The sequence below is a fragment of the Chrysemys picta genome, chromosome 1 (assembly GCF_011386835.1).
Source record: "Chrysemys picta bellii isolate R12L10 chromosome 1, ASM1138683v2, whole genome shotgun sequence".
NCBI classification, from domain to species: domain Eukaryota; kingdom Metazoa; phylum Chordata; order Testudines; family Emydidae; genus Chrysemys; species Chrysemys picta.
Genome location: NC_088791.1, coordinates 239161221 through 239185856, shown reverse-complemented (window position 1 = coordinate 239185856; position 24636 = coordinate 239161221). Strand labels below are relative to the sequence as shown.

Below are 24636 nucleotides of genomic sequence, written 5' to 3'. Positions count from 1 at the left end.
GGTTTTCCCCACTGAGAGCTGAAATCACTGAGCAGTGGGTGGAACCTCGAGAGACCGACTTGCAGAGGTCACAGGGGCAGGTGGTAGCAGAAGGTGACAGTGCAGGGCCATTGGGGATGGAGCGGTAGACTGAACAGAGGAACAACAAACAGCAGCCAGAGCATTGGACTATGTTTTAGTGACTTCGCTCCAGAATGCTAGATTTGTGACGGGAAACTTATCCTGTCTTCCAACAGCGACTATTCCAGGTGCTTCAGAGGAATGAACAGAAGAGGGAATCATTGAGTGATCCATCCCATCGTCCACTCCCAGTTTCTGATGAACAGAGGCTAGGGCCAGTCAGAGCACGGTGTTGCATCCCTGCCCATCCTGGCTAATAGCCACTGATGGACCTAACCTCCATGAACTTATCTAGTTCTTTTTTGAACCCTGTTATAATGTTGGCCTTCACAATATCCCTAGTAGTGGGCGGGGCATTCAAACAGGCCAGGGCTTTATAAAGCAGCGCACAAGCGACCAGGGAGCTTTTGCGACCAGGGGCTGCTAACAGGGAGTTTCGCAAGGGAGTTTGGAAGGGGAGTGGGAAGCGGGCGAGGGTCCCTTGCCGGTTCTATCTGTTTTCCCTTTATTCCCCTTAAAACCTAAACTTCTTGCTTAAACAACCCTTTCAGCGGACAGGGGGCTGCAGACGGGAGTTTGACAGAGGGAGGCTTACGACGATTAGGAAGACCCACAGCACCTGTGCCAGCACTGCTTCTGTCTCCTCCACCTGCGCCTGTATCCAGACAGAGCGCCTGAGCATGGATGTTTCTATCCAGATCCTCGTGTGGTTTTGCAATTTCCACTTATTGATATCCAGGCTGGGGGGACCATCCAATGTGAAAGGTGCCTGCTGGTGGAATCTCTAAGGCAGCAGGTGGGAGAGCTACAGGAGGAGGTGGCTAGGTTGAGGAGCATCCAAATCCACGAGCAATTCCTGGACAGTGTCCATGTGGAGACAGCTGAGGTAGCTGTCCCAGTACACAGGACTGCTGCTACACCACTGGTGGAGGAGGAGATGGCTCAGGGTGGACACTGGCAGCTGGTTACTTCTGGCAGCAGGCAGTGCTCCACCCCGCTCCGAACCCTCCCGCCGTGGTAATAGGTAACCGTTATGCTTTTCTTGATACAGGAAAGAAGGAATCACCCCCTATAGTAAAGGAGGAGAACCCTCATACCCCTAAGGCTGGGAGGTCTGCTGCCACCACTGCGAATAGGAAACGTAGGGTAGTGGTAGTCAGAGACTCTCTGCTGAGAGGGATGGAGGCGCCCATCTGTTGCCCTGACATTTCATCTCGGGAGGTATGCTGCCTGCCAGGAGCCCGTATCCGAAATGTAACAGAGGCATCGTCGAGGATTATCCAGCCCTCTGACTACTACCCCATGCTACTCATCCATGTGGGCACAAATGATACTGCGCGGTGTGACACTGAGCGGATCAAGAGCAACTACAGGGCTCTGGGAGTATGGGTGAAGGAGTTTGGAGCGCAGGTGGTATTCTCTTCGATTCTTCCTGTCAAAGGTAGGGGCCCGGGCAGAGACAGATGCATCATGGAGGCGAATGCCTGGCTGCGAAGATGATGTCGCCAGGAGGGCTTTGGCTTCCTAGACCACGGGATACTATTTGAGGAAGGACTGCTAGGCAGAGATGGCGTTCACCTTTCGAGGAGGGGAAAAGACCCTATTTGGACACAGACTGGCTAACCTAGTGAGGAGGGCTTTAAACTAGGTTCGACGGGGACAGGTGAGCAAAGCGCACAGGTAAGTGGGGAACATGGAGACCTGGGAGATGGGTCGGAAACGAGAGGGAGTGTGGGCTATATTGGCAGAGAGAAAGGAGGGTCAGGACAAAACTGGGAGGAAAGATCAGACCAGTATCTTAGATGCCTATATACAAATGCGAGAAGTATGGGTAATAAGCAGGAAGAACTGGAAGTGCTAATAAATAAATACAACTATGACATTGTTGGCATCACTGAAACTTGGTGGGATAATACACATGATTGGAATGTTGGTGTGGATGGGTACAGCTTGCTCAGGAAGGATAGACAGGGGAAAAAGGGAGGAGGTGTTGCCTTATATATTAAAAATGTACACACTTGGACTGAGGTGGAGATGGACATAGAAGATGGAAGTGTTGAGAGTCTCTGGGTTAGGCTAAAAGGGGTAAAAAACAAGGGTGATGTCATGCTAGGAGTCTACTACAGGCCACCTAACCAGGTGGAAGAGGTGGATGAGGCTTTTTTTAAACAACTAACAAAATCATCCAAAGACCAAGATTTGGTGGTGATGGGGGACTTCAACTATCCGGATATATGTTGGGAAAATAACACTGCGGGGCACAGACTATCCAACAAATTCTTGGACTGCATTGCAGACAACTTTTTATTTCAGAAGGTTGAAAAAGCTACTAGGGGGGAAGCAGTTCTAGACTTGATTTTAACAAATAGGGAGGAACTCGTTGAGAATTTGAAAGTAGAAGGCAGCTTGGGTGAAAGTGATCATGAAATCATAGAGTTTGCAATTCTAAGGAAGGATAGAAGGGAGAACAGCAAAATAGAGACAATGGATTTCAGGAAGGCAGATTTTGGTAAGCTCAGAGAGCTGATAGGTAAGGTCCCATGGGAATCAAGACTGAGGGGAAAAACAACTGAGGAGAGTTGGCAGTTTTTCAAAGGGACACTATTAAGGGCCCAAAAGCAAGCTATTCCGCTGGTTAGGAAAGATAGAAAATGTGGCAAAAGACCACCTTGGCTTAACCATGAGATCTTGCATGATCTAAAAAATAAAAAGGAGTCATATAAAAATGGAAACTAGGACAGATTACAAAGGATGTATATAGGCAAACAACACAGGAATGCAGGGGCAAGATTAGAAAGGCAAAGGCACAAAATGAGCTCAAACTAGCTACAGGAATAAAGGGAAACAAGAAGACTTTTTATCAATACATTAGAAGCAAGAGGAAGACCAAAGACAGGGTAGGCCCACTGCTTAGTGAAGACGGAGAAACAGTGACAGGAAACTTGGAAATGGCAGAGATGCTTAATGACTTCTTTGTTTCGGTCTTCACCGAGAAGTCTGAAGGAATGCCTAACATAGTGAATGCTAATGGGAAGGGGATAGATTTAGCAGATAAAATAAAAAAAGAACAAGTTAAAAATCACTTAGAAAAGTTAGATGCCTGCAAGTCACCAGGGCCTGATGAAATGCATCCTAGAATACTCAAGGAGCTAATAGAGGAGGTATCTGAGCCTCTAGCTATTATCTTTGGAAAATCATGGGAGACGAGAGAGATTCCAGAAGACTGGAAAAGGGCAAATATAGTGCCCAGCTATAAAAAGGGAAATAAAAACAACCCAGGAAACTACAGACCAGTTAGTTTAACTTCTGTGCCAGGGAAGATAATGGAGCAAGTAATTAAGGAAATCATCTGCAAACACTTGGAAGGTGGTAAGGTGATAGGGAACAGCCAGCATGGATTTGTAAAGAACAAATCATGTCAAACCAATCTGATAGCTTTCTTTGATAGGATAATGAGTTTTGTGGATAAGGGAGAAGCTGTGGATGTGGTATACCTAGACTTTAGTAAGGCATTTGATACGGTCTTGCATGATATTCTTATCGATAAACTAGGCAAATACAATTTAGATGGGGCTACTATAAGGTGGGTGCATAACTGGCTGGATAACCGTACTCAGAGAGTTGTTATTAATGGTTCCTAATCCTGCTGGAAAGGCATAACGAGTGGGGTTCCTCAGGGGTCTGTTTTGGGACCGGCTCTGTTCAATATCTTCATTAACGACTAGATATTGGCATAGAAAGTACGCTTATTAAGTTTGCAGATGATACCAAACTGGGAGGGATTGCAACTGCTTTGGAGGACAGGGTCATAATTCAAAATAATCTGGACAAATTGGAGAAATGGTCTGAGTTAAAAAGGATGAAGTTTAACAAAGACAAATGCAAAGTGCTCCACTTAGGAAGAAAAAATCAGTTTCACACATACAGAATGGGAAGAGACTGTCTAGGAAGGAGTACGGAAGAAAGGGATCTAGGGGTTATAGTGGACCACAAGCTAAATATGAGTCAACAGTGTGATGCTGTTGCAAAAAAAGCAAACATGATTCTGGGATGTATTAACAGGTGTGTTGTGAGCAAGACACGAGAAGTCATTCTTCCGCTCTACTCTGCTCTGGTTAGGCCTCAGCTGGAGTATTGTGTCCAGTTCTGGGCACCGCATTTTTAAAAAGATGTGGAGAAATTGGAGAGGGTCCAGAGAAGAGCAACAAGAATGATTAAAGGTCTTGAGAACATGACCTATGAAGGAAGGCTGAAAGAATTGGGTTTGTTTAGTTTGGAAAAGAGAAGACTGAGAGGGGACATGATAGCAGTTTTCAGGTATTTAAAAGGGTGTCATAAGGAGGAGGAAGAAAACTTGTTCACCTTAGCCTCTAAGGATAGAACAAGAAGCAATGGGTTTAAACTGCAGCAAGGGAGGTCTAGGTTGGACATTAGGAAAAAGTTCCTAACTGTCAGGGTGGTTAAACACTGGAATAAATTGCCTAGGGAGGTTGTGGAATCTCCATCTCCGGAGATATTTAAGAGTAGGTTAGATAAATGTCTATCAGGGATGGTCTAGTCAGTATTTGGTCCTGCCATGCGGGCAGGGGACTGGACTCGATGACCTCTCGAGGTCCCTTCCAGTCCTGGAATCTATGAATCTATGACTGTGCATTGTGTGAAGAAATACTTGCTTTTGTTTGTTTTAAATCTACTGCCTATTAATTTCATTGGGTGACCCCTGGTTCTTGTGTTAAGTGAAGGAGTAAATAACACTTCCTTATTCATTTTCTCCACACCAGTCTAGATTTTATAAGCCTCTATCATATCCCCTCTTAGTCGTCTCTTTTCCAAGCTGAAAAGTCCCAGTCTTTTAATCTCTCCTCATATTGAATCTGTTCCTTACCGCTAATCATTTTTGTTGCCCTTCCCTGTACCTTTTCCAATTCCAATATATCTTTTTTGAGATGGGGTAACCAGAACTGCATGCAGTATCAAGATGTGGGCATATCATGGATTTATATAGTAAAAGTAGAGGAGCTTGGTTTGCCAGACTGATCAGCTAAGCCAGTACTGACAACCTACCGTATTTTCCGGCGTATAAGACGACTGGGCGTATAAGACGACCCCCAACTTTTCCAGTTAAAATATAGAGTTTGGGATATACTCGCCGTATAAGACTACCCCTCTTCCAACGCACACCAAAAAAAATTTAAAAAAACATCAGATTTGATTTCAATATGGTAATTTTAATTCAAATGCTTATGACATGCAGGTACTTAGCAGGAAAACTGTCACTTATAAACATAATGCTGTTTGTCATCAAACATGTAAACATAAAACAGTGCAAGTGGATTAAACTTTTCCTAATTCACTCTAAAGCTGAAAGGAAGGATAAGACAATAAACCCATGGGAGCTGCCATGCTGTTTGTTTTCTAAGCTGTCAACCAAACTGGAACTGATGATGATAGGAAGAAGATAACAAACAAGAGAGAGAGAGCAAGTGCCGGGCAAGTCCCTGGCGAGTTAGCAACGCCCATCATAACTGCAAGCTACGGTATTTTTACAGGTTTTGCTGGCATGACAGTTTCCCTTTAAAAGCCTTCAAAATCCTCCTGTTCGTCATCTGATATCATAAGTACATCAATGACATCTTGTGATACATTTGTAAGGCAGTCATCATATGGATCGAATTCCGTATCAGATGGTGTGGTCTCAGCTTCGGCTTCCTCTTCATCTTGCCACAAGTAGTCGTCCTCCATACCATCTAATGAATTTGATATGCCACACTTCTTGAAAGACTTGATTACTGTTTCTGCATCAATATCATTCCAGGCTTTTATGACAAACTTGCACAAAACATCCAGCTGTGGAGCACGCATGTTTCCTCCTTTTGTGAATGACTTTTCGCCGCTAACCATCCATTCATTCCACTGTTCTTGAATGCGATCTTTAAATGGCTTGTTTAGGCACACATCCAGTGGCTGTACCAACAATGTCAATCCTGCAGGAATAACTGCCGCATCTGTGTTTAGTCTTGCAAGCATTTGCTTGGTGCTGGGAGTTAAATGAGCCCTGAACATATCCCACACCAGTAGACTACATTTTTGAATAAGTCCACCTGGTCGCCTGCTCCATACATTATCAAGCCATAGCTTTACCCCTTCTTCATCCATCCAGCCTTTTTCATTCACATGTACAAAACAACCAACAGGGAACTTGAATTTCGGCATTGTTTTTCTTTTAAAAATAATCATTGGTCTCAGTTTGGCGCCATCAGCTGTGCATCCTAGTACCACTGTAAAACTGGACTTCTCATGTCCTGTTGTTTTAATTAAAATTGTTTTTTCACCTTTTTGATGGACAGTTTTATTTCCAACCATATCAAAATTCATTGGAGTTTCATCCATATTTCCAATACTACTTAACGCATAGCCATGTTTAGTGCGCTGTTGTATTACGTATCGATGGAAACTATTTACTTTGCTATCAAGATCTGCAGGTAATTTTGGGGCAATTTTCATCTTTTGCCTCAGTACCATATTATGCCTTGCCATGAATCTAGTACACCAGGATACAGTGGCCTTAAATCTGTTGCTGTGATCTGGGTTAGATTTGGCCCACTGAAGTGCAAACAAATGTATTTTATTTCGTGTCACTACATAACCGTTTTGGCGATGCTCATTCACCATGTCTGCTACATGTTTTTCGAGTTCTGGCCAATGTGGAGTGCCTCTTCTTAATGCACACTTACCCCTTGGCATACTCTTTAATGCTTTTTCATTTGCTTTCCAGTCCCGAACCATCTTTTCTGTTACTCCATATTGTCTTGCAGCAGCGCAGTTATTATGTTCCATGGCAAAGTTTACAACTTTAAGTTTGAAACTGGCTTCATATTTCTTTCTTCTTGCTGGTGGAGCCATGATGGGGTTTTGACTGTTGGACATTTGTATACTGTACTGTATGTACTGGTGCTATACTGTATGAACAGGTACAGATACTGGTGCTGTACTGTATGTGGTACCCAGTATACAACAACCAGCCAATCACGGCAAGCGATGTACCTTACCGGCGATTGGCTGGTTGTTGTATACAAAGCCTGCTTGGATTGGTCAGCTCTCCCTGCCTGCCCAGCCCTCCCTGTCTCCAAGACTATCAGAGCGGTAGCGCAAACACGCCTCTTTCACCCGTCTGGCCCGCCCTTGTATCCTATTACCTCCTTCTCTGCCTCTCAGATCTCGCACATGCGCACCTGCGCCACTTCACTGCAGTCCTCAGGAGCGAGATCTGAGAGGCAGAGAAGGAGGTACGGTAATAGGATACAAGGGCGGGCCAGACAGGTGAAAGAGGCATGTTTTTCTGGGCACAGCGCCGCTCTCTCTCTTTTTTCCATACCCCGGGCGTCCCGGACGTCTGCAGCTTGCTCCGCCCTTCACTTACACCTTCCCGGTGAGGCACCCCCTCACCTCGTCATCGGGCGGGGATGTGGCCGCGGCCATTTTTGAGCTCCCCCCACCATATGCGGCGACCGCAGATTCTCCAGTCCGGCTCGGAAGTTTCAGCACCTGCCCTATAAGACGACCCCCGGCGTATAAGACGACCCCCGACTTTTGAGAAGATTTTCCTGGGTTAAAAAGTAGTCTTATACGCCAGAAAATACAGTATATGAAAAGGCTGCAAAACACCATGCCTGTGGACTGCATCAACATGCAGAAAGCCTTATAAGCCAGTCACTGTCAAAGCCAATTTTAGAAGAACTTACTGAGGCTATTAAGAATGCTGGAGACACAACTCAGCTTATGTGAACCAACATGGCTGTTGCATCATACTTTCTATTTAAGCAACAGATACCACACACTACAAACTGGAGGCCAATGCTAAGTGCATTGTCACTTGTTAATCCTGAAGTCAGACACTGGTTTCGAACAAGACTGGCAAATGCTCGCTATCTTTCTGAAAAAACTCAGCTGACTCTCTAGAAGCATGCAGTGCAACAGTGAAAAACTCAGCAGTTGAAAAAGTGAAGAACTCTCTCACCATATTCAAAATATGTGCATACATGGCTGATGAATGCACCAATGCAAATAGGCATCAAGTATTAAGTCATTGTGTATGTTATCTTGATGTCTGCGGTAGGTCGATAGATGCATTCTAGATGTTCAGGTTATAAGACACATCAGCTGCATCTGCGATATCTTAGAAGAGTTAAATCCTTGTAAATTGAACTCCAAACAGATGGCTGCTTGTGCATTTGATGGAGCTACAAACTTATCTAGAAGACATAGTGGAGTACAAGCTTTGCTCAGAGAAAAGTATCGGAGGGGTAGCCGTGTTAGTCTGGATCTGTAAAAAGCAACAAAGAATCCTGTGGCACCTTCTAGACTAACAGATGTATTGGAGCATAAGCTTTCATGGGTGAATACCCACTTCGTCAGATGCATGTAATGGTTTCCATTACATGCGACTGACGAAGTGGGTATTCACCCACGAAAGCTTATGCTCCAATACATCTGTTAGTCTAGAAGGTGCCACAGGATTCTTTGGGGGTTTTTTTCAGAGAAAAGTGTAACCCTAATCTCTCCTATACACACTGCAGAGGCCATCTACTCCAGCTAGCACTAGTACAAGCTACAGAAACTTCAAAATACATTAAAAAGCCATAAATATAATGGCTCTTTTATACTCTTTTTTTTTCAGCTGTTTGCCTGTGGCTGAAAAGAAATCCTTCCCTGCAGTTAGCCAAGCGCAAGGGGGGAGGGGAGAGGGAGGGGGAATTGGCCCTGAGCTTTTCGCGTTTGGCCAGCAGGGATCTTCCCTGATACCAGCCACGCGGTCGGGGGAGGGGTAAAGCGATCATCCCAGAGAATTCATGGCGGGGTGGGGGGTGTTAATTTGGTTCCTGCAGGGATCTTCACTGATACCAGCCACGCGGTGGGGGAGGGATAATGCGATCATCCAGAGAATTGGATGGTGGGGGGGGGTTAGTTTGTTTTCTGCTGCTGAAGGTTAACAGGAAAACCGCAGCACTCAACGGGCTTTGCTTGGTATGTGGGAAAGGAGGGCGCAGAAGCCAAAAGACAATGGCTTACCATGGCCGCATGCAAGCCGAATTCTGTTGCCCGGACCTGCGTCTGTGATCTCTAGCAGCAAAGCCACAGGCACTCAATATTAAGAGGCAAAATGCGACCTTACACAGAAATCACATGTGCTATGTAATGTGAATAGCGTTGGTCACCGTGAAAGAGTATAAGCATTGTTCTGTAAAATGTATCTTTTAAAAAAATTCTCTCCTTTTTTCCCTCCCTCCAGCAGCTGCAAATTTTTCAAGCCTCCATCCTCCGTCCTGAAGGCTATCTCAGATAAGGTGTCGGAAAAAGAAGACGCGAGACGAGATGTTCGCGGAAAACATGGAATCCACCCGCAGTGAAAGAGCTCATCTGAATGAGTGGAAGGACATGGTTTCAAAGTATAGGAAAGATGCCAGTGAACGTGAGGACAGGAGGGACCAACATGAGGACAGGAGGGACCAACGTGAGGACAGGAGGGACGCTCGAGATGAGAGGTGGCGGCAGGAAGATCAGAGGAGGCAGGATGCAACGCTGGGGCTGCTGCGTGAGCAAACAGACATGCTCCGGCATCTGGTGGAGCTTCAGGAACGGCAGCAGGATAACAGAGTGCCGCTACAGCCCCTGTATAACCCCCCTCCCCGCTCACCATGTTCCATAGCCTCCTCACCCAGATGTGTAAGAACGTGGGGGGGGTGAGGCTCCGTGCACCCTCCCATTCCACCCCAGTGGACAGCCCAAGCAAAAGGCTGTCATTTTTTTAAGCCTTTTTTTTAAGTGGCCTTTTCCTTCCCACCGATCCTCCTCCCAAATCCCACCCGGGTTCTCTCCCTCTTTTTATAATCAATTAATAAAGAATAAATGATTTTTAAATGATAGTGACTTCATTTCCTTTGAAAGCAAGCTGTGATCGAAGGGGGAGGATGGGTTCCTTACAGAGAATGAGTCAATAAAGGGGGCAGGTTTTCATGAAGGAGAAACAAACAGAAATTTCACACGGTAGCCTGGCCAGTCATGAAACTGGTTTTCAAAGCTTCTCTGATGCGCAGCGCTTCCTGGTGTGCTCTTCTAATCGCCCTGGTGTCTGGCTGCGCGTAATCAGCAGCCAGGCGATTTGCCTCAGCCTCCCACCCTGCCATAAAGGTCTCCCCCTTACTTTCACAGAGATTGTGGAGCACACAGCAAGTAGCGATAACAATGGGGATATTGGTTTGGCTGAGGTCTGAGTGAGTCAGTAACGATCACCAGCGACTTTTTAAACGTCCAAATGCACATTCTACCACCATTCTGCACTTGCTCAGCCTGTAGTTGAACAGCTCCTGACTCCTGTCCAGGCTGCCTGTGTATGGCTGCATGAGCCATGGCATTAAGGGGTAGGCTGGGTCCCCAAGGATAACTATTGGCATTTCAACATCCCCAACGGTTATTTTCTGGTCCGGGAAGTAAGTCCCTTGCTGCAGCCGTTTAAACAGAGTAGTGTTCCTGAAGACGCGAGCATCATGAACCCTTCCCAGCCAGCCCACGTTGATGTTGGTGAAACGTCCCTTGTGATCCACCAGTGCTTGCAGCACCATTGAAAAGTACCCCTTGCGGTTTATGTACTGGGTATCCTGGTGCTCCGGTGCCAAGATAGGGATATGGGTTCCATCTATTGCCCCACCACAGTTAGGGAATCTCATTGCAGAATGAGATTCCCTAACTGTGGTGACCATGACCTGCACATTTCCCAGAGTCACTACCTTTCATAGCAGCAGCTCAGTGATTGCTTTGACTAATTGCATCACATCAGCCCCCACAGTAGATTTGCCCACTCCAAATTGATTCCCGACTGACCAGTAGCTGTCTGGCGTTGCAAGCTTCCACAGGGCTATCACCACTTGCTTCTCAACTGTGAGGGCTGCTCTCATCTTGGTATTCTGGCGCTTCAGGGCAGGGGACAGCAAGTCACAAAGTTCCATGGAAGTGCCCTTACGCATGCGAAAGTTTCGCTGCCACTGGGAATCGTCCCACACCTGCAACACTATGCAGTCCCACCAATCTGTGCTCGTTTCCCAGGCCCAGAATCGGCGTTCCACTGATAGAACCTGCCCCATTAACAACATGATCTCCAAAGCACCAGGGCCTGTGGTTTGAGAGAATTCTGTGTCCATGTCCATGTCCTCATCACTCTTGTCACTGCGCTGCTGTCGCTGCCTCCTCCTTGCCTCGTTTTTCTGGTCCTGGTTCAGCATAAACTGCACGAGACTGCGCGAGGTGTTTACAATGTTCATGACTACTGTCTTGAGCTGAGCGGGCTCCATGCTTGCCGTGGTATGGAGTCTGCAGTGTTCACCCAGGAAAAAAGGCGCGAAATGGTTGTTTGCCATTGCTTTCATGGAGGGAGGGGTGAGGCTGTACCCAGAACCACCTGCGACAATGTTTTTTGCCCCATCAGGCACTGGGATCTCAACCCAGAATTCCAATGGGCAGGGGAGACTGCGGGAACTATGGGATAGCTATGGGATAACTACCCACAGTGCAACGCTCTGGAAATCGACGCTAGCCCCAGTACATAGATGCACACCGCCAAATGAATGTGCTTAGTGTGGCCGCATACATTCGATTTTATACAATTGGTTTCCAAAATTCGAATTCTGTAAATTCGGATTAATCCCGTAGTGTAGACATACCCTAACTTTCACTCTATGCATCTGAAGAAGTGAGGTTTTTACCCACGAAAGCTTATGCCCAAATAAATGTTAGTCTTTAAGGTGCCACCAGACTCCTTGTTGTTTTTGTAGATACAGACTAACACGGCTACCCCCGATAATAAAAAGAGTAATTAAAATAATGACTCTGTTATTTGCAGAGAAAAATGTTGCCTGGTCAAAAAAGTACTGGGCCCAATATTGTGACCTCATTCTCATACCCATACCATCCAAAAGAGACAATACTTAGGCTTCCTCTCTGCCCCCCTCTTCTAAATACAAGATATTAAAATGTAGATTTTATAGCACACTCTGGATGACCTAACTCTTCCATCAGGAAACCAGTACCCCCAGTTTTGTGATGCTAATTGGACTGGTTTGGTGGCAGTCTCAGAATAATGGATCAACTTTCTGTTGGTGAGAGACACAGCAGTTGGTCCAATAAAAGAGATTACCTCACCCACCAGGTCTCTCTAATATCCTGGGACCAACACAGTTACAACTACACTGCATTCAGAATAATGAGTCTTGCCAGCAGTAAAATCAACAGGAGACCCTACTCTGTAATATATATTTACTGGGTGGTCACCTGATAAAGACGGGAAAAATAATCTTATCCACCTATTTTCTCCTTTTGTATATACCAAGTGTATCCCATTTGAACATGTTTTCATGCAGCTTTCTCTTCCTTTTGATGACACAAACTGCAGTCAGAAATTAATCCTGGGCTGCTTTAAGTATTTTAATAGTATCTAGGATGAAAAATAAGTTTAAAAAAATGAAGTTCAGTTTGCATTCATTTTAAACGGAAGCTCCAATTTCAGAGGTTGGGGTTCCAAACTAAGCGAGAATCTTTTTCTCGCTCGGTTTTTCCGAACGCTGATACTAATGGGAAGTAACAACTTTAAAAGTAACTACTTTTAAAACCCGCCTCACGCAGAGTAGATATGGCTGAGGTTGAACTTGTTACTCAACCTCGGCTTGCAACAGCCACAACACGTGGGGCTCCAGCGGCACCTAGCACGCGCCCAACCTCTAGCTAGGGCTGGGGTCTGAGTTCGGATTCTTGGTCAGTCCTAACTCCTGGGAACAGCTGCCAGGGATACGGCTCCGGGGGTCCCGACAGCTTCCCAGGGCTGCGGATGCGGGGTTGCTCCTGGCTCCCGCTGCCTGTCTGGGCAGCGCCTTCTGCGGCAGGGTCGGGGGCAGAACCGACCTGCGCGGGACTCCCTGCGACCCGCCCGCCGCCGAGCCCCGACCCCGGAGCCACCCTCCCCGGCAGGTGCCCCGAGGCGTGTTGGACTGTAACCCCGGCTGGCTGCCCCGGAGCGCGGCGGGGGCGGGAGGTGTTAAGCCGGTTCCAGGGGGCCGGGGCTCCCGGCGCGGAGCGGGGGAGGGTCCCACAGGCTCACAGCCCCTATTGCGAGCGCGGCCTCCTGGCCAGCGGCATCCGCGCGGTTCCCCGCCCGGAGACGGACCCGGCCAGCCCCCGCGCCCCGCACCTACCTGCCGCTGCGGTGCTGCTGCCGCCTCCTGCCAGCTCCCGCCCGCGTCAGAAGCGAGCGGGCGGGGCCGGGGTGGCAGTCGCGGACCCGGAGAGACCGAGCAGCAAAGGAGCTGGGACCGGGAGCGCAGCGGTCCTGGGTCCCCTTTTTCTCCCCCCCCCCACCCCGCGCACCTCCCCGAAGAGCCCCGATGGCAGCAGGGGCACCCGAGCGGGTCCCTGCTCCCAAAGGATGGGGGGAGGGGTGTCTCTGCTGTGCCTTTACCAGCCCGGCCCGCTCTGGGGCCCCATTGCCCCCAGCCAGACCCCTCTTGCTACAGCAGGTGGGGCAGAGTCCGCTGTGCCTAGGCTCACTCACAGCCAGGGTGGGGAAGCAGCTGTCCCGAGTTTATAGGTATTCGGGGCTCAGTCTTATATTGGCACCTATTAACCCACCACCACCACCACCACCCCAATTTTTCACACTGGTTATATGGTCACTTTACAGCCAGCCGCTGCTCAGCCCCGAATGACCTGACCCCAGCCACTAATGAGGCCTTGTCTGCTTAAGGGAGGGAGGGGGGAAATTTAACCCTACCCTGCCATGAGTGCAAGGGACTTGACAAGATGGCCTACTGAGGTGCCTTCCAGTCCTACACTTCTAGGAGTTTATATTAAAAGTCCCAAGCCTAGGGGGCAGAGCCACCAGCTAACCCAGCTACTGGCCATGTGTGGCTTGCTGTGTTCACCAGAGATGCAAATGCAGATGCAAAAACTGCAGCTATATCTCCACTGCTACCATGATCAAACCCTGTGCCCCAACATGCCTTTCAAGATCCGTGGATCCTACACATGCCAATCACAACCTGTGGTGTACCTCATCCAGTGCACTAAATTCCACAATAGGAACTATGTGGGTGAAAGCAGCCAATCACTACGCTCTCGAATAAACTCACACAGGAAACTGATAAGACAAAAATACCACATCGCCTGTGAGTGAGCACTTTTCATAACGTGATTGCTCTATAGCTGAGCTATCTCAGTCCTTATCCTCAAAGGAAACCTGCACAACACTTTCAAAAGATGAAGCTGGGAGCTTAAATTCATAATTCTCCTAGACACTAAAAATTATAGACAGAATAGGGACACTGGATTTATGGTTCATTACAACAACCTGTAACCCCCAACTGCATAGGCACCGACTCCATGAGTGCTCTGGGGTTAGAGCACCCACAGGGAAAAATTAGTGGGTACTCCGCACCCACCCTCAGACAAGCTATCCCCGCCGCCCCCTGCTCCTCCCCCATGCGTGCCATGTCCCTGCTTCTCCCCCTCCCTCCCAGGGCTTCCCTCCTGCTGTCAAACAGGTGGTGCTTAGGACTTTCCAGGAGGGAGGGGGAGGAACAGGGAGGGGCACACTCAGGGGAGGAGGTGGAGAAGAGGCGTGGCAGGCGCAGGGACTTGTGGGAAGGGGGTGGAATGGGGACAGGGTAAGGGCAGGGCAGGGGCTGGAAGAGGCAGGGTTCCCCCCCACTCTGACATCTGGGGTACAGATATGGGGACCCACCTGAAAGACCCCTAAATTTATATTCTACCAGCTTAGGTTAGAACTTCCCCAAGGCCCAAATTCCTTTCCTTGTCCTTGGACAGTATTGCTGCCACCACCAAGTGATTTACACAAAAATTCAGGGAAGGGTCACTTGAAATCCCTATGGCCCCCAAATATCCTCATGGCCAATCGAAGTTCTTATGGACATGACAGTTTGTTTTGCACAGATAAATCCTTGACCACTCCTAACCTTAAATCCTTGCTTCAGCTGCCAGCGCGCAACTCTCATACTCATGTCAAGCATACCGTCTTTATACTGGGCCCATATGGCCTATAGAATATTACAACATATGCATCACAACAGTCCCCCTTTTGGTACAATCAACGTTACTAATCATGTATCACTTTTATAATTTTGCAAGCTGCTCAGCTTTATATATTACCTGTTCCAAAACTCCTTGTTGTTTTCTTATTTGACAGTACAAACACAGCATGACAAAGATTAATAAAATCATTAACATGAACAATACAACAGGATGCAATGCCACATTCAGGAAGGCCATGGCACTGGGAGACCATTCCTTAAAGACTGTCAATGGTGGACTGTCAATTCTTCCCCTTCTTTTCCTAATTTTAATATTTGATCATTATGCAACAAGATACTTATCTTTCCCAACTGGGCAGATTTAGATACATCAGGGTCGGCAACCTAATGCTTTGGTCTTCATTTAAAAAGATATTAAACTTTATAAACACATGGAATTATCCAAAGGGTTAAATGCTAAATACCAAAGCCACATCATACTAGCTGGCCATGTCTGGCAAAAAAGTCTGTTAATGTTGCAACTTTGGATGTGAGATTCAAATGGAGTTTTAGTGGCATCATTTTTTTATTTAAAGACAAAATAAAACAAACCCAAATTATTTTAAACCTACAAACAGGATTTTACAAACCATGAGTGTTGGTTTAGGTCCTTAAAACCTTGCATAGTTACACAAAAATATTTACACACACAAATTGTTTTTTACCTAATATCCCTTGCACTGCTCTAATTATTTTTTCATAATACTGTACCCAGTATTCTGTTCCCAGTTCTGATGCCACAGAGCCTTGCCTGTGTCCCCATTCCATCCTTCTCTTTTCCAGTTCTCTATTTTGTTTTCCCAGCTGTTCCAACTGAGTCTGCATTACTTGTGCTTGCCATACTTCCTTCTCTAAACTTTCCTGGCAAATGTTAAGACTTTCTTGCAGGGTCTTTAGCCCTGCACATGCCTCCCCCTTGTATTCAATTACCTTTTTCGTAGCCCACAACCATATCACAGCTGCCTGCTTCTTGCTGGCATTAGTCTTGTATAGCTGTACATACTTCTCCAACATGTTTTCTAATGTATCAATTATCACATCAGGTTCCAGTGCACCCGCCCTCCAAGGGCAGGTCCCAAATGCAATAATCTCCTTCCCTAACATAGAAGGGGCTTTAACTTTAATCCATTGGGGTGCCTCCTCTACCCTTTTACGCTTTTTAAACATTATCTGAATAACCTCAAGCGGTATCTCCCCACGCACTCTCACTCACTTAACTACTTAATGTAGCACGTTCCCAAAACTCTACGCAGTATCTCCCCAAGCATACTTTTAATCTCACAAATCCCACAAATAAGGAGTCACCCTTTAGTCTCCCCCAACACTGTGAGACCCCCGTCTCATAATCCAACACTCCTTATATCTCTCCCCCACTTGCAATTCTCCATCAAGTGTTAGGCTCTGATAGAGGCCTCCCTACTGGATGAGGGAGCAGGCAGATACCGGACACAGTGTTGGTATATAATACTCTAAATATTTTTGTTGATTACAATATAAACCTCACTCACTCCACAATCACACTCCTTCCATAGAACACCAGAATCTGAAGATCCAAAGGAAATCCCAATGGCCAGTCGAAATTCAGTCCGATCACAAGGTGTGGGGAGCCCCACATTACACACCTCTTTTCCATGATTTTGGGTCGGTGTCTGACTCCAACTTAGCTATAGCAACAACCTTTTTTATAGACCAGTCCTTCGCATCATTAGCTCTTTTTCTGTTTACTAAGCCTTTCATCCATAACTCCAGAGGAGCAGGTCCGGGCAGGCCACCATAATCCAAGACATTCCATTTTCGCTTATGGACATGACAGTTTGTTTTGCACAGATAATTCTTGACCGCTCATAACCTTAAATCCTTGCTTCAGCTGCCAGCACACAGCTCACATACTCATGTCAAGCATACAGCATTTATACGAGGTCCATATGGCCTATAGCATATTACAACATGTACATCACAACACAATCAGTACGGAGTCCGGTGGCACCTTAAAGACGAACAAATTTATTTGGGCATAAGCTTTCATGGGTAAAAAAAGCCCATTTCAGATGCATTGAGTGAAAGTTACAGATGCAGGCATTATATAATGACACATGAAGAGAAGGGAGTTACCTCTTAACACAGTCAGTTCTTTTCAAACTCAGCCCTTTCCAAATTCTGTTCTCAGTAGGTTTGTATTATGGGGTATTAGCTTTTTTTTAAAAAAAATCCCTCATTAAAGTAATTGGTTACGTTTTGGTTGTCTCTCTTTGTTACTAGAATTTTTATCTATCGAAAAGTTGTGTCATTTTATTAGTGGAAATATACAGAATGTCAGTTTCTGAGATTCCTCTTCTTGCTGGAGGACTTTGACAGGGATGCCAGAGGTGGCTGAAATCTGACTTACAGGTCTCCCACTGTCCAGTCTAGGGGAAAGGGAATGGCAACGCTCAATTGGCCATTAAGGTTTAAGAGCTGCAGCTACAGTTTCAGCCTCCATTGATGCCACTGTCCAAGGTCTGATGAAAGTCCTCCAGCTAAGAGAGTCTGGCACCCCATGTTACTGATGTAAAAATATTTTAAGAAAAACACAAGCCTTTCTTTATATCTGAAGATGAAATCTTGGAAATGTTTTGATGGGCTGCCTCCCCCAGAGAAGCAGGGATTACTTGATTTGGAGGCATTTGGGAATTCTAGTTGTGTTACTTCATGCTCAATGACGGTATGCCAGAGCATTTTGGACTCTCAAAGCTATAGTGTTAAAAGGAAGCCAATCGATGACATTCCACTTTGTACCACTTGGCATTCCCCAGGAACCTGGCCAGTGGAACTGTATCGGCTCAGAAACTTGAGTATGAACTTTTGATGCTGTATGTGGTCATTGAACTTGTACTCCTAGTCTTAATGCCTACCAAGTTATCTGGAATTTCTAGTAGGTTGCCTTGGCTCCACCATATTCTGTTAACTAGCCCCTGGATAAAACGGTTACTGACCTTCCATAACTGTTGTTATTTGAGATGTGTTGCTCATGTGCATTCCATGCTAGGTGTGCACACACCATGTGCACAATTGCCAGAGATTTTTTTTTCCCTTAGTGGTATCCATGGGGCTGGCCCTAGCGCCTCCTGAAGCCCTGCGCCTATGCGCCTGTATAAGGGGTGCTGCCAGTCCCACACTTGCTCAGTTCCTTCTTGCCAGTAGCTCTGACAGAGGGTAGGAGGCTGGGTAATGGAATGTACATGAGCAACATATCTCAAAGAGCAAGAGTTATGAAATTTCAGTAACCATTTTTTCTTCTTTGAGTGCTTGCTCATGTCAATTCCATGCTAGGGGACTCAAGCAATCTCTCTGAACGTGGGCTTGGAGTTCATGAATGTGCTGACTGCAACACTGCCCTCCCAAAAACTGGCATCATCATGGGCCTGTTGCGTGATGGCATTGTGGGATGCGAAGGCATAAATCAATGACCATGTCGCAACCCTGTAAATGTCCTGGATTGGTATCTGTGCGAGGAATGCTGCTGATGAAGCCTGGGCCCTTTTGGAATGGGCTGTCGTGATGGTTGGAGGCAGAACCTTCATAGCAAATCAGGATGCAGGCGGTTATCCAGGATGAGATGCTCTGGGATGACACCAGCACACCTTTCATCCTGTTCACTGCAAAGAGCTGTGTTGACTTTCGGAAGGGTTTAGTTCTTTCAACATAAAAGGTCAGGGGCCATCTATGTCTATGGTATATAGTCAATGTTCCTCATCAGTTCTGTGAAGCTTTGGGAAGAAGACAGGCAGAAAAATGTCCTGGTTGTGGTAGAAATGTGACATCAGCTTTGGTAGGAAGGCAGGGTGGGGATGCAGGTCAGTACCTGAGGCTCAGAGAAAAGGAGAAAACCTCAAAATAAACATATCCAATTGTGCAATGCTATAGATGGAAAATATTTCTTCCTGATAGCATGACCATTCCCACTCTATTCAAACAACAGTCTGGAGGTTTTATTACATTTCTCTTATCTTAAAACAGGGTGACCAGATATGCCGATTTTAGGGTCTTTTTCTTATATAAGCTCCTATTACCCCTCACCCCCATTCCAATTTTTCACATTTGCTGTCTGGTGACCTTATCTTAAAAATATGTATGTTAGAGAGAGAGAGGGATTTCATTGACTGATACAAATACAATTTACCCCTTATGTAAAATATACTGAGCATTTATAAGCACAGTTCTTTGACCCAGTGATATAATTCCTTCCTTTTGTGCTGAACCTGAGAGCACATAAAGTTCATATTTCCCCATACCCACCTTTGATCATAGCCAATTACAAAAATGTATTGCTGCACTTGCTAGAATATCTATAATATAAACCATACTTATCAGACCCTGAGCAAGTTACTTTATTAAGCAGTATTAAAAAAGAATTGATCCTGCAATCAATGCAGTGTCTTCTGTGAAGCTTCATGTATCTATAGTCAATACTTCTAGGGGTTGGATTTGTTAATTTCAAACCAATTACAGATTTAATGTCAGGAGTCAGAGCTCTTCTTTTACATAGCCAACTTCTATCTGCATTGAGAGTTCCCCTTGTCACAGACCTCTAAGCAAGCAAACACTTACACACACACACTTAACTATTTTTGCAAGTAGTTCCATTGTAATCATGGGGCCTTAAGCATTAGTTTCAGAGTGAAATAACTTTTTCTGGCTAATTTAGAAGACAACCAGTAGATCCACAGGTGGTCAGTATAGTATTCATACATTTAGATATTCAATATTTGATCTCCCAAATTTCACTACAGTTTTCTCTGGCCTGCCCTAGAGGTTGTCATTTCTCACATGACCAATGTGCACTTTGCAACTCTACTCTTCTCTTCATTTCAAGAGCATGATTTTTTCCTATCATTTACAAAAATACAAATTTCCTTCCACCTGTAATCCACTGAAGGCCAATACATTGACTAGTTCGTTGTTGTAAATCCCTGTATCTTAAACATATCCCAGGCCCTTGTGGTCCTCTCCAGTGCAGACTAAATTTCTTAGCAGTTTTAGTCAGAACACTTTGGATAAGTATACACAGACTACTCTATTACAACCTGCAAACATTAAATCCTCCACTGTGCCAGGAAAGGTCAATGAAAATCCTGCCTCCTTTTCTCAAAATAGGTATCACTTCTAAAACTTGCCATCTCTGCTGGCCAGCAACCTCTGTGTGGTAGTTCTGGTCAACATCAGTCTCATTTGCTTAACAATAAACCGCTGCTTCAAAAGGGTTATATTTTCCACAAAACTGTAAGAGGCTTTAGCAGTCATTATAATTTATGCAAGAGGAAATTATACCACCAAATCCCTGCAGTTTGCTTCAAAAATTGACTCAAAACAGTACTGGAAATTTATTAAAAATCAGCTGCAACTATGGCATATATTTTCTTAAAAAACAAACCAAAGAAACCCCCACACTTGCTCCATTAACTTAATACTTATACCTGATCAATATTAAACACACTGCTATCACTTCTCATCAATTCTTAGACATTAGGAGATGGAAGACATTTATTCAATCACCTAGTCTGTCTTTATGCCAGGTCACTGACTGTTCAGTACAGTACATTTTGTAATGCTTCTAGTGAATCTTATTAGATTAGGTTGTATCATTTTACGGATGGATTTCCAGCCTTCATAGGTTTACTTTATGCTCCTTGGTGCTTGCCTCATACCCCAAATTAGTATTATCAGTGAAGTAATTAACATTTTACATCTGTTTAATCCTTTGCCCCTCTTCCAGATCATTTAAAATATGTTCAGTAATATTATGCTTAAAAACTAATCACTGTGGCATCTTTCAGCTGAACTGCCTCCATCTTTCAAACTGTTCATATTCATTTAAAAATGTATTTGTTGGGAGTTGAAGATCTACAATTCAGAGTAAGATGAGCTTTTGCAGGATATGCATGGCAATGTCTGACCGTGCTTGGTGGCAGGGTGAAGAGGGTCTAACCTGGGTGGAATGAGTAAGTTCGTGATAAAGAACAGATTAATGAACTGCGCTTTTAACTACTGCAATTGTAGTTAAACTACTAGGCTAAAGACATAAAATATCACTAACAAAACTCAGAATATAAATCTGGACTCAGTTAACATAAAAGATACCTGAATGTTCATCATACTTCATCTGCTTTAATAGAGGTTTTTTTCTAGAAACACACTGTTCAAAAAGGGTCTTAAAAGTGCCCTTTCAAAAGCTTATTTTTTCCCCAGAGGTTTCTGCTGTGTTCGGTGCTTCTTTTCTGCTGTCATCATTCTAATGTTGTCATTAATATAACACTGAAGGAACAGTACTGTGTATCCTGCAGGCTAGCTATGCACAGTGGAATGATAATTAATTAGCTTTCTTTAACCTGTGAATGCAATCCTGAAAGGCTTTACGTGAAATCGTCCATTTACCATGTACACAATCAGCATTCTAATAAAATCCACCAAGACAGCTTTCAAAATGGAGCTGCCCAGGGCCATTAAAGTGACATATGCCTCATCTTTCTGTGGTTTGAAAGGTGTTCAAGGCTGTTGGCAGCAAGTGTAGTTCTGAAGAAGTTGGACGTCTGGGTGGCATTCGGTATCTGACATTTTTCCAAAATTTTGTATTTGCTAAATAAGATTTCTCTGTGAAGTCTCCTTTCCATCTGATGGCCCCATGCTTTTGCTTAATGTATTTGATTGATTCTGGCATGTTCGTATAGTCCTTTATTTTATCTAGTTCAATCAGAATAACTTTAATTCCATCCTGGACAAGAGCACTGTACACAGCCAGTTGCTGTTCGAAGATATCCTCTAATAAACTGCAACTTGACGATTCTGGTACTAATACAATTATAAGCCTTCTGCTTTGCTTAATGGTTTCATCAACAACATTGATCACAGCTGTAAAAGACACAAAAAATGATCAACTTTTAGCTCAGACAAAAGAATCTCTCTCCCCCCATTAAAAATAGATATTTACTTTTTCTTATGTCAGCATAATTAAAGTGGCAAACCCCTCTAATATAGACACAGTTATACTGGTATAAAGTGTCTATGCCAGAATAGCATATTCCAGTAGAGAAGCAAAATAAGCTATACACACACTTTTACCCAAGTATAATTGTGTCAACACTAGAGAGGTTTTTGGTGGCAAGAAAACCATCCACCTTACCAACATAGCTATGCTGGTAACATTTTTAGATGTGCACTGTAGACCTTACTTTAATGATACAGCTGATTTGTTTTTGTTCTTTTTAATCCATGCAAAATTACCTACCTTTAGTAACTGGAGGTTCTTCAAGATGTGTGGCCCCTATCTGTATTCTACTGTGGATACACATGTTTTGCATGCACCCAGAGCTGGAGAATTTTGAAAGCAGTGTCCGTTGGTCTGCACATGTGCCTTGGCTCACCTTGTGCCACCGACCGAGGAGATAAAGGGCGGGGTGGACTGACTGCCTCTGCAGTTCCTTCTCCACTGCAAATTACAGAAGATCCAAAGCAGAGGGGAAGGAGGGCAGGTAGAGGAACACAGATAGGGACCACCCATCTTGAAGAATCTCTAGTTACTAAAAGGTAAGTAACTTTCTCTTCTTCAAGTGCTGGTCTCTATGGGTATTCACTGTTGGTGACTGACACGCAGTACTCAGATAGGAAGAGGGTGAGAGGTTGTAGATGGCAGAACCGAATGAAGGACTGAGATTCCAAAAGATGTATTGGCAGAGGAGTCCTGTACCAAGGCATAGTGTCTTACAAACATGTGGATGGAGCCCCTTGTAGCTGCTTTGCAGGTATTGAGTAGCAGCACCTCTTGAAGTGATGCCAGAGATGCTGCTTGCCCTCTTGTGGAATGAGCTCTTACCCTAGGTGGGGGGATGGGACAATTAAACAGTCAGATCCATTTTGAGATTCTTTGAGAGGATATAGTCTGATCCCAGTATGTCCAGTACCAAGGGTGGGGGTTTTACTCAAGAGCAACCTTCTCTATCACTTCCCACTGTAAGAGGGATTCCACTTTGAGAATCTTATCATGAGCGTGGCCCTAAGAGGGGGTGAGGAAGGAGGTTTTGGAGGGGGGAGGGACATAAACTCTATCATACAGCCAGAATGGATGATGTTCAGCACCCATTTATCCATTGTACACCAGCTGTTGAAAAAGAGTGCTAGACAACCCCAAAAAGTGTGTGGGAGTAGGGAGATGTTGGACTTAGCAGTCTGCAGGTGCCAGATCACAATCTGGTGTCAACGGAGCCCTAGACTTATAGGCTTTCTTGTCATGGCTCTGAGACTAGGTTGTCTTGGGCTGAGCTTATAGACTTGCTTAGTTTAGACAGGGCTGAATCCGACTTCTTCAAAGTGGATTTGGAAGAGGACTTAGCCTAATGCTCCCTACTCTCCCAACAAGACCCCATCAAGAGATCTGTGGGGGTAGACTGCTTTGCTCCTGAGTCAGACTTCATGGCAGGAGGTGCACTCTTAGCAGAATCAGGCTGATGTATGCTGGGGGAGGGAGGGAATCCCCCAGCCTGGTCTGATTGCTGCCTCATGGCCTTTTCTATTAGGTGCTTCCTATGGCAAAGTTCCTGCCCTTGCCACGATGTGGACTCCCCCAAGGCAGCACACGCAGCATTGGTGGTCGTCACTGACTGAGCAGGATTGCAGGGAGGAAGCACAAATTTTGAAGCCCAGAGTTCTGGGCATAGTCCAGTACCCAAATTGGGATGGGGGAGGGGGTGCTGCTCCCCAGGTCGGGAGAGACTAACTAAATAACCATAAAACACTAAAACTACCAGATAAAAACTTTAAAATTCTAGAACTACAAAAACTATTGACAGATATCTATTAATAAATAAAAGAGAAAGCCAATGCTTTGGACTCTAGAGATTCTGAGCTGGACCATGGTGAGAAGGTTATGGAGAGGCACTCGGTCCGCCTCGCCCTTTACCTCCTCAGTCAGAAGCACGAAGTGAACCTGGGTGCATGTGTGTGGACCAAAAGACCTTGCTTTCAAAGTCCTCTGGCTCCGGGTGTATGGAGTGAACGCGTATCCACAGTGGACTACACATTGGGACCAGCACTTGAAGAAGAAAGTCTATTGCTAGTTTTCACTACCCCAGATGAAAATCATCAATTAAAAATGTTACTAAAAACAAATTCTCTCGATTTAAAGATTTCTTTCAGAAATATGAATTCTACAATTATAACTAGTAACAAAAAAATCCATTTTGCTTTGTATTCATATTTCAAAATCAATTACCTCAGACGCATTTTTTTACTTTGTTTTAATATAAATGTACAGTACAAAATAAGAGCAAGTTAACAATGAAAAACTGTCTTATCTATACTAAGCAAATGTGATAGTGCAGAAGTATTAGAAAGAGAACACATTCAGTACCAACTGGTT

General features: G+C 45.1%; 2 protein-coding genes across 4 annotated transcripts in view; both read right to left on the bottom strand.

Annotated features, from left to right (window-relative positions):
- LOC101945423 (interleukin-1 receptor type 1-like) overlaps nt 1-13458 on the bottom strand; it is a 34913-nt gene extending 21455 nt beyond the window's left edge. The window contains exon 1 of one of the 2 annotated variants that reach the window (XM_065580909.1): nt 13359-13458. The gene's annotated coding sequence lies outside the window, so the exon portion shown is untranslated. The remainder of the gene's footprint in view (nt 1-13358) is intronic. The other variant, XM_065580910.1, reaches the window with a different exon arrangement.
- LOC101942052 (interleukin-1 receptor-like 2) overlaps nt 1-24636 on the bottom strand; it is a 67338-nt gene that overhangs the window by 6734 nt on the left and 35968 nt on the right. For both annotated transcript variants that reach the window (XM_065580929.1, XM_065580930.1), the window contains exon 12: nt 16757-22133. In XM_065580929.1, coding sequence (XP_065437001.1) covers nt 21745-22133 — 389 coding nt within the window. In that variant the 3' untranslated portion in view covers nt 16757-21744. The remainder of the gene's footprint in view (nt 1-16756; nt 22134-24636) is intronic.